The sequence below is a fragment of the Coptis chinensis genome, chromosome 4, assembly GCF_015680905.1.
Source record: "Coptis chinensis isolate HL-2020 chromosome 4, ASM1568090v1, whole genome shotgun sequence".
NCBI lineage: Eukaryota > Viridiplantae > Streptophyta > Magnoliopsida > Ranunculales > Ranunculaceae > Coptis > Coptis chinensis.
Genome location: NC_141459.1, coordinates 53,528,089 through 53,541,805, shown reverse-complemented (window position 1 = coordinate 53,541,805; position 13,717 = coordinate 53,528,089). Strand labels below are relative to the sequence as shown.

Below are 13,717 nucleotides of genomic sequence, written 5' to 3'. Positions count from 1 at the left end.
CATTTAAGTAATGAAATTAACATCAGAAGATGCACAATTAACATTTATATAACGTAAATTACTATGGACATATCATAGAATCAAATTCATAATGAATTTACTTACTTCAGGTCGTATTCAACAAAAAGACATATAGAATTTGAGTAGCAACAATGAAGAGTTTGAGCAAAAATGATGAGTTTGAGCAACAACAGTGAACTAGGGTTTCAATTTAGATTTTCCATGGTTTCAATTTGAAAATTTGCGAATTAGGGTTTCAAATTAGGTATTTGGGGATTTGGGGATAGAAAATACGAGAGGGAATGATTTTTTGTGCGCGCATGAAGTAGTTTTGTTGATAGGTCACGTGATTTTCTCGTGTCTTTGTTGACTTGACTTGACCAAAGTATGCTGAGTGTTCAAGAATTTGATACATCTCAAAATTAGAAATTCTATGCAAGAAAAAAAAATTAATCCACGCCACTCTTCACGTGCCTGAAATGAACCGGAAATATGGAGGTGGATACGTTTTACAAGTACTGGGTTAAAATTGCCTAAACTGAACTTTAGGGGATAACTCGTAAAACTTGACAAGTTCTAGAGTGAAATATGCCAATTTGCCAAAAAAATAAAAAAATAAATAAAAATCCACAATTCCGAAATTCTTGTGTTTGTTCATTTAAGGTTAAAGATACTCTCGATGATTTGTTTAGGGTTTACTACCTTGTACTGAACTACTGATACTCTTGATATATTTGTTAATTAGTCATCATTAAACCCGAATCAGTAAACTTAGCATAGAAAAAGACACATTTTCACACTACCCCAAAACTCTCCTCACACGAGACTAATCTTGTCTGGTCCTATTTTCTCTACCCTTGGTTATAGGCTTGCTCTCCACGTTACTTTCTTCCCAAGGAAGCCATCTTCCTTTTGACTCTTCTCATTTTTAGCGCTGTACTCATTTCCCCAACAAAACTATATATATTTTTTCTTTTTTCGGCGTATCTCTATATTCTAAAACAATATTATCTCGTTCACTTGTTTCATTTCAAAGCAAACAACATAACCAGCCATCACACAAAAACAAAACACATCTTCATGGATGATGGTAATGGTATGTTGATGTTTCTCTTCTCGCACTCTTCTTCTACTCTTACAGAAATGCATCATTTACTTCTTAAGCCCATATTTATTCATGGGTTTTCATCTGTTTCTCATTTTGTTGTGTTACTTGTTCTATTTATTTCTTATGCATGCAACAAGAGAGGCAACAATGAGAATGTGAAGAGTAGACCTCTGTATCACAAGCCAACATACTTTTCTTGTGTGGTTTTATCATTGTTTCATATTGTATTATGCTTTTTGAACTATTTTTATTGGTATGCAAATGGTTGGTCAGATGAGAATATTGTGAACCAGTTGGATTTAGTACATAGAACAGTAACTTGGGTTGGGATTTCTGTTGTGTTGAATTATTCAAGTGATCGAAAATTTCCTGTGTTTTTAAGAATTTGGTGGGGGTTCTTCTTTTTATTGTCATACTATTGTTTAGTAGCAGACCTTGTTATTTTGTATTCAAAATTCCATCACTTGGTAGCATCACGTATTTGGATTTGTGATGCTGTTTCCGTTGTCATTGGTTTGTTCCTTGCTTGCGTTGGAATATTTGGAAACAAGGAAGGGGAACAAACACCTCTTCAAGAACCTCTTCTGGACAGTAGGGGGAAGAATAGTAGAAAAAATGAGGACGAAAATCCATACACAAATGCAAACCTTTTCAGTCTCCTTACTTTCTCTTGGATGAGCCCTTTGCTAACTGTAGGTAGTAAGAAGACATTAGACATTCAGGATGTTCCTCAACTTGATTGCCGCGATAGTGTTGATGGTGTCTTCCCTACTTTTAGAAATAAGCTTTACTCCAGCAAGAGTAGTTCCACTGGCGACCAACAAATATCAACTCTCAAACTTGTTAAGGCGTTGCTTTTTGCAAATTGGAGAGAATTCATAATTTCAGGTTTCTTCTGCCTTTTCTACACCTTGGCAAGTTACATTGGTCCATACCTAATTGAAACTTTTGTTCAGTACCTTAATGGTGTTCGTGAATTTAAAAATGAAGGTTATGTTTTGGTTTCTGTGTTCTTTGTCGCAAAGCTTGTTGAGTGCTTCTCGCAGAGGCATTGGTATTTTAGGATGCAACAGGTCGGCGTTAGACTTCGTGCTGCCCTAATTACAACAATCTACATGAAAGGGCAAACCCTTTCTTGCCAATCAAAGCAAGGTCATACTAGTGGAGAGATCATCAATTTTATGACTGTTGACGCTGAGAGGATTGGCGATTTCAGTTGGTACATCCACGACGTGTGGATGATCCCTATGCAACTGATTCTGGCCTTATTGATCTTGTACAAGAACCTCGGGATAGCTTCAGTTGCCACTCTAGCTGCCACCATACTAGTGATGTTGGTAAATGTTCCGTTGTGCAAGTTACAAGAAAATTTCCAGGGGAAGTTGATGGAGTCTAAAGATGCAAGAATGAAGAGAACTTCTGAGATTCTACGAAACATGAGAATCCTGAAACTTCAGGGTTGGGAGATGAAGTTTTTGTCTAAGGTAGTCGAGCTAAGAAAGAATGAGGAAGGGTGGCTGAGAAAGTTTCTATACACATCAGCCATGACCACCTTTCTTTTCTGGGGAGCCCCTACATTTGTTTCTGTCATCACATTCGGGGTCTGTATGCTTCTTGGAGTCCCACTGGAGTCGGGGAAGATTCTATCTGCACTTGCAACGTTCCGGATATTGCAAGAGCCCATTTATACTCTCCCTGACACAATCGCAGTGGTAGCTCAAACTAAGGTTTCTCTTGACAGGATTGCCTCCTTCCTCCGCCTCGATGACCTGCCAGCTGATGTTGTAGAGAAGCTTCCCAAGGGTTCTGAGGCCTCCATTGAGATTAGAGATGGGTGTTTCTCTTGGGATATCACTTCTTCTAGTCCTACGTTGAAAGATATTAATTTCCAAGTCTTTCATGGCATGAGGGTAGCAGTATGTGGTACGGTTGGCTCTGGAAAGTCGAGCTTGCTTTCATGCATCTTGGGGGAAGTTCCAAAATTATCTGGCTCTGTTAAATTAAGTGGTACAAAGGCTTATATTCCCCAATCTCCGTGGATACAGAGTGGGAAGATTGAGGAGAACGTATTGTTCGGTAAGGAGATGGACAGAGAAAGGTATGAGGCCATTCTTGAAGCTTGCTCTTTGAAGAAGGACCTAGAAATTATGTCATTTGGGGATCAGACTGTAATAGGGGAGAGAGGAATCAACTTGAGCGGTGGGCAGAAGCAGCGAATACAGATTGCACGTGCTTTATATCAGAATGCCGACATTTATCTCTTTGACGATCCTTTCAGTGCGGTGGATGCTCACACTGGAAGTCATCTGTTTAAGGTAAACATTTCTTTTGAGTTTTGAAGTGAAACTGCATCCGGATATCAGTGAACTAATGCAGAGTATTATTTTTTTTAGGAAAACACCAAGACAGACACATACTGTATATTAAATTCTGCTTTTATATTTCTGCAAAAACACATATGGTTGAGTTATCGTGTATTCCTGAATTTGAATTTAGTTATCGTTGCAACTCGTCACTGAGAATTTACACTGGACAACCTTTGCATTACAGGAGTGTCTACTAGGACTTCTGAGTTCAAAGACGGTGATTTATGTTACTCATCAAGTGGAGTTCTTACCTGCTGCGAACCTTATCCTAGTAGGTGTCTACACTTGTTCCTTCTCACTCTTTATTGCAGTTGACCTGACTTGGCGGTAATCCTCACCCTTCTCTTGTTTAACAGGTGATGAAAGATGGAAGGATCACACAACTGGGTAAGTATGAAGAGATTTTAAATTCAGGAACGGACTTTAAGGAACTAGTCGGTGCACATGAGAAGGCCTTGATGACCCTCAGTTCCACAAAGACAGCACCAACTTCTGAAAGTGTAAGTGACAACAAGCATAATGAAAGTGTAAGTGACAACAACATGGAGAATGGGAAGAAATTTGAGCTCGAAGAGGAGAAAAAGACCGAAAATACAGATGCAATAGTTGGGCCAAAAGCACAGCTTGTTGAAGAAGAAGAGAGAGAGAAAGGTAGAGTTGGTCTTGGGGTATACTGGAGATATATTACCACGGCATATGGGGGAGCTTTGGTTCCGTTTATATTGCTTTCCCAGGTTTTTTTTCAACTGCTTCAGATTGGGAGCAATTACTGGATGGCTTGGGCCACTCCTGTATCAGAGGATGTCGAACCGCCAGTTAAAGGCTCTACTATGATAATTGTCTATGTTGCCTTGGCCATTGGAAGCTCCTTTTGTGTACTTGTGAGATCTGTGCTTCTCGCAACAGCTGGATATAAAACAGCCACCACACTTTTCAACAAAATGCATATGTGTATTTTCCGTGCCCCTATGTCTTTTTTTGATGCTACCCCAAGCGGACGGATACTGAATAGAGTATGTGAACCAAAACTTTTTTTTTCCTGTTTCTAAGTTACAGTTCATATTGATTGTTGTTTGAGGATTTTGAGTTAGTATACTATCTCTCCTTCAGGCTTCCACAGATCAGAGTGCGGTAGATTTGAGCATTCCGACCCAAATAGGTGTCGTTGCTTTCTCGATTATACAACTTGTGGGAATCATTGGAGTAATGTCGCAGGTTGCGTGGCAGGTTTGCATTATCTTTGTTCCTGTGATTGGGACCTGCATTTGGTATCAGGTAATGCTTAAATCTTCCACACTTTCTCAAAGATTCACACTTTCAAGTAAATCCTGTCAGATAACTCTTTCATATACAAAAAATGGCCACTTTGTATAATGATATGTTGAACATAACACATGCCAATATTTGAAGTACACTGTTATGTGAAGCAGCTAGAACCATATCAGTTAAATGAATTTCAAAGTGGCATGTCATGCAAATCATACAATGCCCTTTGTGTCAGAATTTAGAGTGCCACATCTATTCTACGTTATAATGGGCAGCGTAGGGGTTTGAGCGGGGAAGCCGTGACATGCACCGTTCGCACAAAACAACAAAACAAATCCTTCCGCATTTTTTTTCCTTTTGGCCCCACCAATAACAAACCCTTCACACCTCTTCTTATTCTCTCTTCTTTTTTTATTGATGGCCCCCACTAATCTAAATCAATCAAACCAAGAGTAACAATATACATGTCTAAAATTAATGTGGCATCGCCACATGCTAAAAGCTAGTGGTATTGTGAAATTTAGAGTCCCATTTGTTGCTCTTTAGGTCTTCCTATCTCACACTATCTTGGACCTTTTCCTTCTTTTCATTGATTTAAATCTTGATTTATGATCTCATGATACTATTATGTACCTTTCATAAGCATGAGTGAAGGTGTGTCCTACTGGTCAAGACTTGGGTAATAAAGAACGAATAATTTAAGGAAATAGGGAATTTAAGGGCAACAAATGGCACTCATTACAACGGGGAAAGGTAATTTAAGGGATTTGGGAATAAAGTTTTAGCTACATAAAAGAAGGGCATGAGTTGAATACTCTTCTCATGCTCTTGGTATTTATTTTTTTATTTTTTCATTTTTGTTTTACGTTCAGTACTCTATTAAATTTATTTTTATACTTGTAAAAGGAGGTGCACATGTTTTGCTTCTATTTCTTTTTCTACCCTTTTAGAGTTCTCTGATGAAACATTGGAGGTATAACATTGTCAAATCTGTTAACCTGAAGTTCGCTAGGAATCACTTGAGACAATGGTTCATATATGATTAATTTATTTTGAGATAAATAATCCTAATTGGGAAGTTATTTTGTTGAGAAATATAGTTCTTGTGTTTGCCTCAGCTTTTCCTTATTACATTGCATGTAATGTTCTGTTGTCATTCTCAATTTTTTTGGTTAATTTAGTATATATTATTTTATATTTTTGCTATATGTGGATAATTGAGACGTTCGCTCAGTAATCCTTTTTTTGTTCTTCTATGACATTTTTTTTTTATAAAGATAGTTATTTATTGCATAACAATGCGGGATGTCGACACACCCTGCATATCGCGTCGTAAACTATTTACAACAAACTGTGGTGGTCTCCTCCACCAAGCTGAACATAAAGATGGTAAGGAAATAAACATATTTGCATTTATATCATTCCTATGTATATTAGGATTTGCCCACCATTGTTGATTAGCAACAAGGTTGGTCGCCCATTTAGCAAATGTATCAGCTGCAAAATTCACTTCCCTGTAATTCCACAATATCATATACTCATCTATCATCGTAATCATGTTTCGTATATCGTGTACCAGGGATTCGATAGCCTTCGGTACCTTAGTTTCCCTTTCAATGATAACTTGATGCACATACTTTGAATCTGTTTCAATTATAATCTTACAAAAGTTTAAGCACAGTGCAACTTTGAATCCAATCCATACAGCAGAGAATTCAGCAACCATAGCCCATTAGCTAGTGGAATAGGTAAGTGCCGCTCCAAATAAGAAATTTCCACCCTCTCCTCGAATTACACATGCAGAACCTGCAGGTCTAGGGGCACCCAAAGCTGAGCCTTCTGTGTTTAATTTGACCCAGTGTCACCAAGGAGGAGTCCAAGCAATTGGATTTCAATAGAGCTAGGTGTGGGTTTGTTGATTAAAACATCATTGCTGATCTTGATCATATCATCAATCAGATTGAATGCTTTAAAAAGGGATCTAACATTTGTAATCATAATATATTTGCCTTATTATTTACTGACCACAGGCTCTGACTGCTACTAGTCCATAAGCATTTCTTCAACATCTCAATTTTACAATTTCTCATATGTAACTACCACTTACTTAAAATTTTGGGCCATCAAATAATGTTTCCATGATTTCATAGTCCTGAACATGCACACACCCCAAAATCTATGGAGAGCTTAAGCTTAAGTCATTGCGGTATAAAGCTTTTCTGAAGCCCTTTGTTTGGCCACTAAAGTAGTTGGGGTTGATTGCTCTGTTGTTTCCAGCAATACTACATACCGACGGCACGAGAATTAGCACGTTTTGTTGGAGTATGCAAAGCTCCACTAATTCAGCATTTTTCAGAATCTATCTCGGGATTGACAACTATTAGGAGCTTTGACCAGGAATCACGATTCATGGAGACAAACCTGAAGCTGATGGATAGTTACTCACGTCCCGTGTTCTATTCTGCTAGTGCGATGGAGTGGTTATGCATTCGGTTGGATATGCTTTCCTCCATGACATTTGCCTTCTCTCTTATGTTCTTGATCTCCGTGCCAGAGGGAACAATTGATCCTGGTAGCATTTGGAACCTATAGTGACAATTCTCATGCCGAGTGTAACTGCCCACAGTAAGAACATGGATATCATTCTTGTCTTCTCTTCTGTTTTATAGGAATTGCGGGATTAGGAGTCACTTATGGGCTTAACTTGAATATGATACAAGCATGGTTTATATGGAATCTATGCAATCTTGAGAATAAAATTATCTCTGTTGAGAGAATGCTTCAGTATACAAGCATCCCCAGCGAGCCTCCTCTCGTGATAGAAGCACATAAGCCAGACAATTATTGGCCTTCGCATGGTGAAATTGATTTTCGTGATCTACAGGTATTCTTAGGTCATCTACAGGCCTTCACTATGCTTGTTTTTCTTCAATGATGTTAGGATACATGCCTGTAAAACTATGTTACATGGACACGCCATATTTTAAAAATAATCCGTGTTGGATACGTGTCCACGTGTCCATGTCGGACACAACACACACACATATTGTACATGATATATACTTAATTTTTGGTATTTTGCTGTGTTGGACACTTCGTATCTGTTTCAGATGCAGACACATGTTTCCATGTCAGTGTAACTTAGCTGTAAAACTATGATGAAATCTCTCTATATAACACCAATAAGAAGAGTGTCATAGTTGAACTTATCAAAATACTTGTGTTTTAGGGCTAACATAGTTTCCCTGATGTCTACCTACAGTTCTAGAGGCGCACTCATTTGAGTGCACATGCTCATCCTCTGTTATGCTAGTTAATACTTTTTACTAGTTAGTTCTTGCAAAGATAGATTATCGTTATGCGAATTGAATGCCATACGGAATGCAGGTTCGTTATGCCCCGCGAATGCCACTTGTATTGCGAGGTCTTACATGCACTATTCCTGGAGGAATGAAGACAGGCATTGTTGGGAGAACAGGTAGTGGTAAATCAACTATGATTCAGACACTCTTCCGCATAGTTGAACCTGCTTCCGGCCGGATACTGATAGATGGTCATAATATTTCCACGATTGGACTGCATGATTTGAGGTCCAGATTAAGCATAATTCCTCAAGATCCAACCATGTTCGAGGGGACTGTTCGTAGTAACCTTGATCCACTTGAAGAGCATACAGACGAACAAATTTGGGAGGTGTGTATATTTTTTCTCTTGATTTCGTGAGACTCTTGGGAAGATAATGGGAAGTTTTACTGTTTTTTGTGTTATCTTCTAAAAGTCTCCTTGAGCAGACTATAGTAACACTCGCACAACAAATGAAATTAACCACAAGCTTCTGTGATAGGTCATCTTAATGTAAAAAACTGTCCAATAAGTTTTTATTTCAAGAGGTAGGTCAGCATTTTATCTAGGTGATGCCTAGCCTTTTCAAGCCGTTTTTCTCATTCTCTACCACTCTGTCTTTGTTTCATGACGTTGCTCTCATCATGAATGAAGTAACTGATACATTTTTGTATGAATTTTTATAGGCTCTGGATAAGTGCCAACTTGGGAATGAAGTAAGAAAAAAAGAAGGAAAACTTGATTCCACAGGTTTGCTCTTTATTCTCCTTAATTCCATTCATTTAATCATTCCATCACCATGAACACTTGAGCGAACAACTAGCATCTTCTTAATACATATATCATTGTGAAGCCTGTAAGGAAAGTTTAGTACCATTTTACTTCATGATGTCCACAGTATTTACACAGTATAATATGGACTTGATTGCCTTGTGGATGTTGCAGTTACTGAAAATGGAGAAAATTGGAGTATGGGTCAAAGACAATTGGTTTGTCTTGGAAGAGTACTGCTAAAGAGGAGCAAAATTTTGGTGTTGGATGAAGCTACTGCGTCAGTTGATACTGCAACTGACAACTTGATTCAGCAAACGCTCAGGCAGCACTTTTTGGACTCCACAGTTATTACTATTGCACATCGGATAACTTCAGTTCTTGATAGCGATATGGTTCTTCTTCTCGATCATGGTTAGTACACACAAGTAGGTATAAGAGCATCTTTAGAAGAGACACTTTTCTTGCATCAAACACTAAATTTCCAACAATTTGGTGTTTTTTCAACTTCAGGAGAGTCACATGTTGATGAAAACACCAAACCAAACACCAAATCGGCCAATATTTGGTTCCAGCTTTGGTGCTGTACCAAATTTCTCTCACGCGGTTTTTCTAACACCGCATGGACTTAGGCTGCTAAGTTGGCTTCTATGGCGCGGTTTTGCAAACACTGCCTGGGCTTGGGCTTCTATAGGCGCAGTTTTGCCAACACCGCGTGCGTTTTTTTCAAAAAATTAGGAACTGTGCATAGAAGTTAAGAAATTAATAATTGTGATCCAAAATCTAAGAAATTAAAGAAATTAAGAAATTAAATAAATTAAGAATTGTGCAATCCAAAATCTATGATTATGATCTAATATCCAAAATGATCCAAAACCTATCATATTACATAAAATTTATTTTGCTCTCTTCTTACGCCCCTTACCACTCGATGCTTCTCTTCTCTCTATTTGGATGTTTCGAAACTGCTTTTCTAAGTTCATAACATGAGAACCAAGATCTTCTCTGTCTGCACGAAAGTTAACTACCTTAGCCTGAAGTTCCTCATATCCTTGACGTTGTTGCGTGTCCACCTGCTGAATATCCTCATACGCTTTTCGCGTCTCGTCATACGTACGTTGGGATTGCTGATATATTTAAGAATATGCCTCCTCTCTTTCTTGGCTATAATAATACATGACAGCCCTCATTCCATCAAACAGACAAATCTGGTTCTCATATCTTTTCCGAATCTTAGCCTGAAAATCTAAGAAAATACATTGTGAGTACATATTATATATATAATGAATAAGAAAAGTAAAATAACTAAACTCACCGTGGTGTATTAATCAATCTGCGGTTCTAACTCATGGCAACGAGCACGGGGCACCTCAAGAATGGAAATGTAAGTAGCTTCCCCATCAGGTCCACACACGGCAAATATCTGAGGATTACTGGCAGACACAGGAGCTGGATAATATGCATTCAGAGGTTGTGGATTGTAAACAGGCTGTAGCGGATGAGGAATACGTAGCTCAAGTCTCATCCCTTCTAGGCCCACAAACTCGAAGTTGTTAGCCCGACCAACAGGGGGCAACAACGGACCCATGGAGACACGGTTCCACCATCTATAATACTGATTAGCAGTCTGCTCAATAACAAAAGAAGACGCATCTGGCCAAGGACCACAACTGGTATGAACTTCATGAACTTGAGTTCTACTCCACGACTTCGCATCACTAACATCTGGCATGGGAGCACATGGAACTCCATAACGTCCAGTCATCTGTCTCCAACATCCGCCGCCACAAAGAAAACCTTATAGTCACGTCTGCAAAAAAAAACTCGTGGACGTGACAACACACAAGCATGCTGCACAACTGGATCGTCAAAGGCAGTAGACAAACGCCAAGGTCTCTACTCAATAGATGACAATGATATAATATCAATCTTAGCACGAGCCATACAAACATTATTTCTAATCTGCCCCCTGTTACGAGTCAAGTGATTCCCTGACCAACTAGCAAATCTAGGGCGAGTATCAACAATCATGTCTATATTAGGACAAAGACATCGAAAGTACTTATAAAACCAAATCTCTAAAAGTCATGTGAATCCTGCAATCTGAGGACTTCTACTTCCGAATATCTGTGAAACTTTATCTAACGCCGATATCAATGTGGCATATACTAAGCTACCAAAGTCATAATCTCTCATATTATGCAAATCAGAAACATAAGCATAATATCCAAGTCGTACCGTAGAATGATCATTGTGAAACAAAACATGCCCAATAAAAAACATCAAAAAAGCCTTAACATACACATCAGCACCCTCACTACCAGGTAGAACAGTCAAAGCTAATTCCGCTCGTGTATCAGGATGCAAGAGGGGTTCCATATATGCTGTCTTAATATGAGATAGTTTAACACCAGAAGAATCATAAGCATCCGCATCCAAGCGAGGAAAACTCATAAACATACTATCCATATTCTCATAATGTGTATTAAAAGGTATCGGTTGGCCTATACCGATACTCAACCCAGAAATCATGGTGAAGTCTAGTGGTGTGAACCCTAACTCCGCACAAGAAAAATGAAATGTATGAGTTGTATTCCACCATTTTTCTACTAAAGCTATGACCACTGCCCTAATCAGCGTTCTCATAATCGACATCAACCAAAAGACCCAAAGGTGCCACAAAATATTATCTCTAATATGTACAAACTCATCCAAACTCTTAATAACTTTCCACCACTCTCTAACACCAAGTAAAGCCGATCTAACTCGGTAGTCAATAACATGTTGATATTATGAAAAAAATAATAATGCGTATAAGATAAATAATTAATGCAACTCAACTAATTAATGCATAATATTCAAAATATTTAATCAAAACTAATTAATTACCTAAGTATTAGCCACTGCACTCGACACGTGTTTTGTATCACGTGTAGAAGACACAACTTGCATATCAAGTGCTTCACCGGGATTAAATTGTCAATCGAAGTCATTCATCTGATACTCAAGTACATACGGATGTCTATCAGTCGGCGCGACATTCTCGGCTTCTTCTCCCCCACCGTCTTGTACTTCCTCGGGTTCTTCTCTCCATCACCAATGTCGTTTGTGTACTGCCAATACACATCGTCATTATCGTCATCACCCTCGAAAGGTTTAAAAGGATCCATATAAAATTTCAAGAGTTTAGATAGGTTTTTATTTTTATTTTTTTTTACTAAAGAGAGGGTTAATAATTGAGATAAAAGTTGAAAGTGATTGAACCGCGCGGTTTTGGTCATGTACATATAGAAATAGCACGCGGTGTTGAGAACACCGCGCGGTTTTTGGAAAATCCACGTAGGCTTGGACCTGTCACATGGGCTTAAGTGGCGCGGTGTTGGAAAAACTGCGTGGGCTATTTGGCACGGTTTATCCAAAACCGCGTCATTTGATGTCAAAAATTTGATGTTGCTCTTAAAGATAGTTGGTGTTTTTATGGTTTGGTGTTTGGTTTGGTTCAAAATTTTGGTGTTTTTTTGGTTGCTCTCCTAAAAATGCTCTAAGCCCCCGTCTTTTAGACGTTTTCTTTGGTTTTCAAGTTGGTTTTGTTTTTCCACAGGCCTTATTATGGAATATGACTCCCCGTCCAAATTGTTAGAGAACAAGTCGTCTTTGTTTTCAAAGCTTGTGGCGGAGTATACCGCAAGATCAAATTCCAGCTTTTAGACAGCAATTGGATGTTACCATGGTAGTTAGGTTACATTCAGATGACACACATGGATTGTTGATGACCCTATTCCAGCAGAGTATACCAACCTATGCAAAAGATTTTGGTTACAAAAGGCCACAATGTGGTCTGAGAGATTAGAGGGGAACTGTGTTAGGCGTGATTTTGACTGCTTGATGTGTTAATTGGTAGAGGCTCTAGTTATGAATGGAAGTGCTACATTATTGTAGATTTTGTAAACTTTGTCAGCTTTATAGAAAGTTGAATGATAATGACGATAAATCTGCTTCATGCTTTTACGTCTGTATTGTGCACTCTCTGAAATCTGCAATGTCATGCTCCCAACTTCCTAAGCAGTGGGAGAGAGAGGTAGAGTCATACAAAGAGTCTGTTTCTCTATAACCCGGTACAGAGATTAATCTCTGTAACCATGTTATTTCACCGTTAAAACTGTGCCGATATACACAACACACGAATTTCGAGGTCAAGGTTCACCATTGGAGTTTTTATTATTCCCCTTGAGGTACAAGCTATTTTACCATTTAAATACATTGCCCAGCACTCCAGGTTGTCTTCTAGCTCATCCCCGTTTCGTTTCTACAAAGACCTATTCAACTGCTCACATTCAAATTAACTCCCTCCTGACTAAAGTCAAAATTACAATTTTGTCTGTTATATGGGGAACATCATACCAAATAACAATCTCGTTTGTTCTAACCTTGCTATTTCTATTTAACTTCTTTAACAGCTTTCTAACTAAGTCAACTTTTCATGAAATGTTCAACCTATTTTCTAGAGCTGTTATCTTTACTTTATAGAAAAATGTGGGGGTCGAGTAACAGAGATTTTGGTGTACGTCCCGGGGGTAAAATTGTAATTTCACTTTTTTTTAAATATTTTTTATTTTTGGAAGGGTAAAATGGTAGTTTTAGTTTTTAAATTTGTTTTTAAAGTAGGTTTTCAAAATTGGTGGACAAATAGGGCTATAATGGTAAATTTACTCTTAAATTAGTATTTTTAGTCAATTTGTAGGACCTTTCCATGTTGAGAAAATACAACACAACACGTGTTTTTACATGTGCACAAGGCTAGTTAATAAAAAATATATAGTATGGCTATTGAGAAAGTACGGTCTCCGGTGTTTGGTCTGTCAAA

At 38.3% G+C, this 13,717-nt stretch overlaps 1 protein-coding gene across 2 annotated transcripts; it reads left to right on the top strand.

The window, feature by feature from the left end:
• Positions 1-885: 885 nt before the first annotated feature.
• Positions 886-12,859, top strand: LOC147503984 (ABC transporter C family member 3-like). Of its 2 annotated transcripts, none has more exons than XM_086557103.1 (10): positions 886-3,423; positions 3,659-3,745; positions 3,831-4,487; positions 4,585-4,749; positions 7,018-7,312; positions 7,410-7,624; positions 8,128-8,433; positions 8,769-8,832; positions 9,028-9,267; positions 9,367-9,692. In XM_086557103.1, the coding sequence occupies exons 1-10, from the start codon at positions 1,081-1,083 to the stop codon at positions 9,483-9,485; spliced, it is 4,491 nt and encodes a 1,496-aa protein (XP_086413229.1). In that variant the 5' UTR covers positions 886-1,080; the 3' UTR covers positions 9,486-9,692. The 2 variants fall into 2 exon arrangements, with proteins under 2 accessions (XP_086413229.1, XP_086413228.1); XM_086557102.1 differs by lacking the exon at positions 9,367-9,692 and adding an exon at positions 12,455-12,859 and having other exon boundaries at positions 953-3,423.
• Positions 12,860-13,717: the final 858 nt, after the last annotated feature.

Coding starts and splice junctions, on each gene's coding strand:
- LOC147503984 (XM_086557103.1), top strand. CDS start 1,081: ATGGATGATGGTAATGGTATGTTGATGTTTCTCTTCTCGCACTCTTCT. Junction 3,746..3,830: donor CTGCTGCGAACCTTATCCTA/GTAGGTGTCTAC, acceptor CTTGTTTAACAG/GTGATGAAAGATGGAAGGAT. Junction 8,434..8,768: donor CAGACGAACAAATTTGGGAG/GTGTGTATATTT, acceptor GAATTTTTATAG/GCTCTGGATAAGTGCCAACT.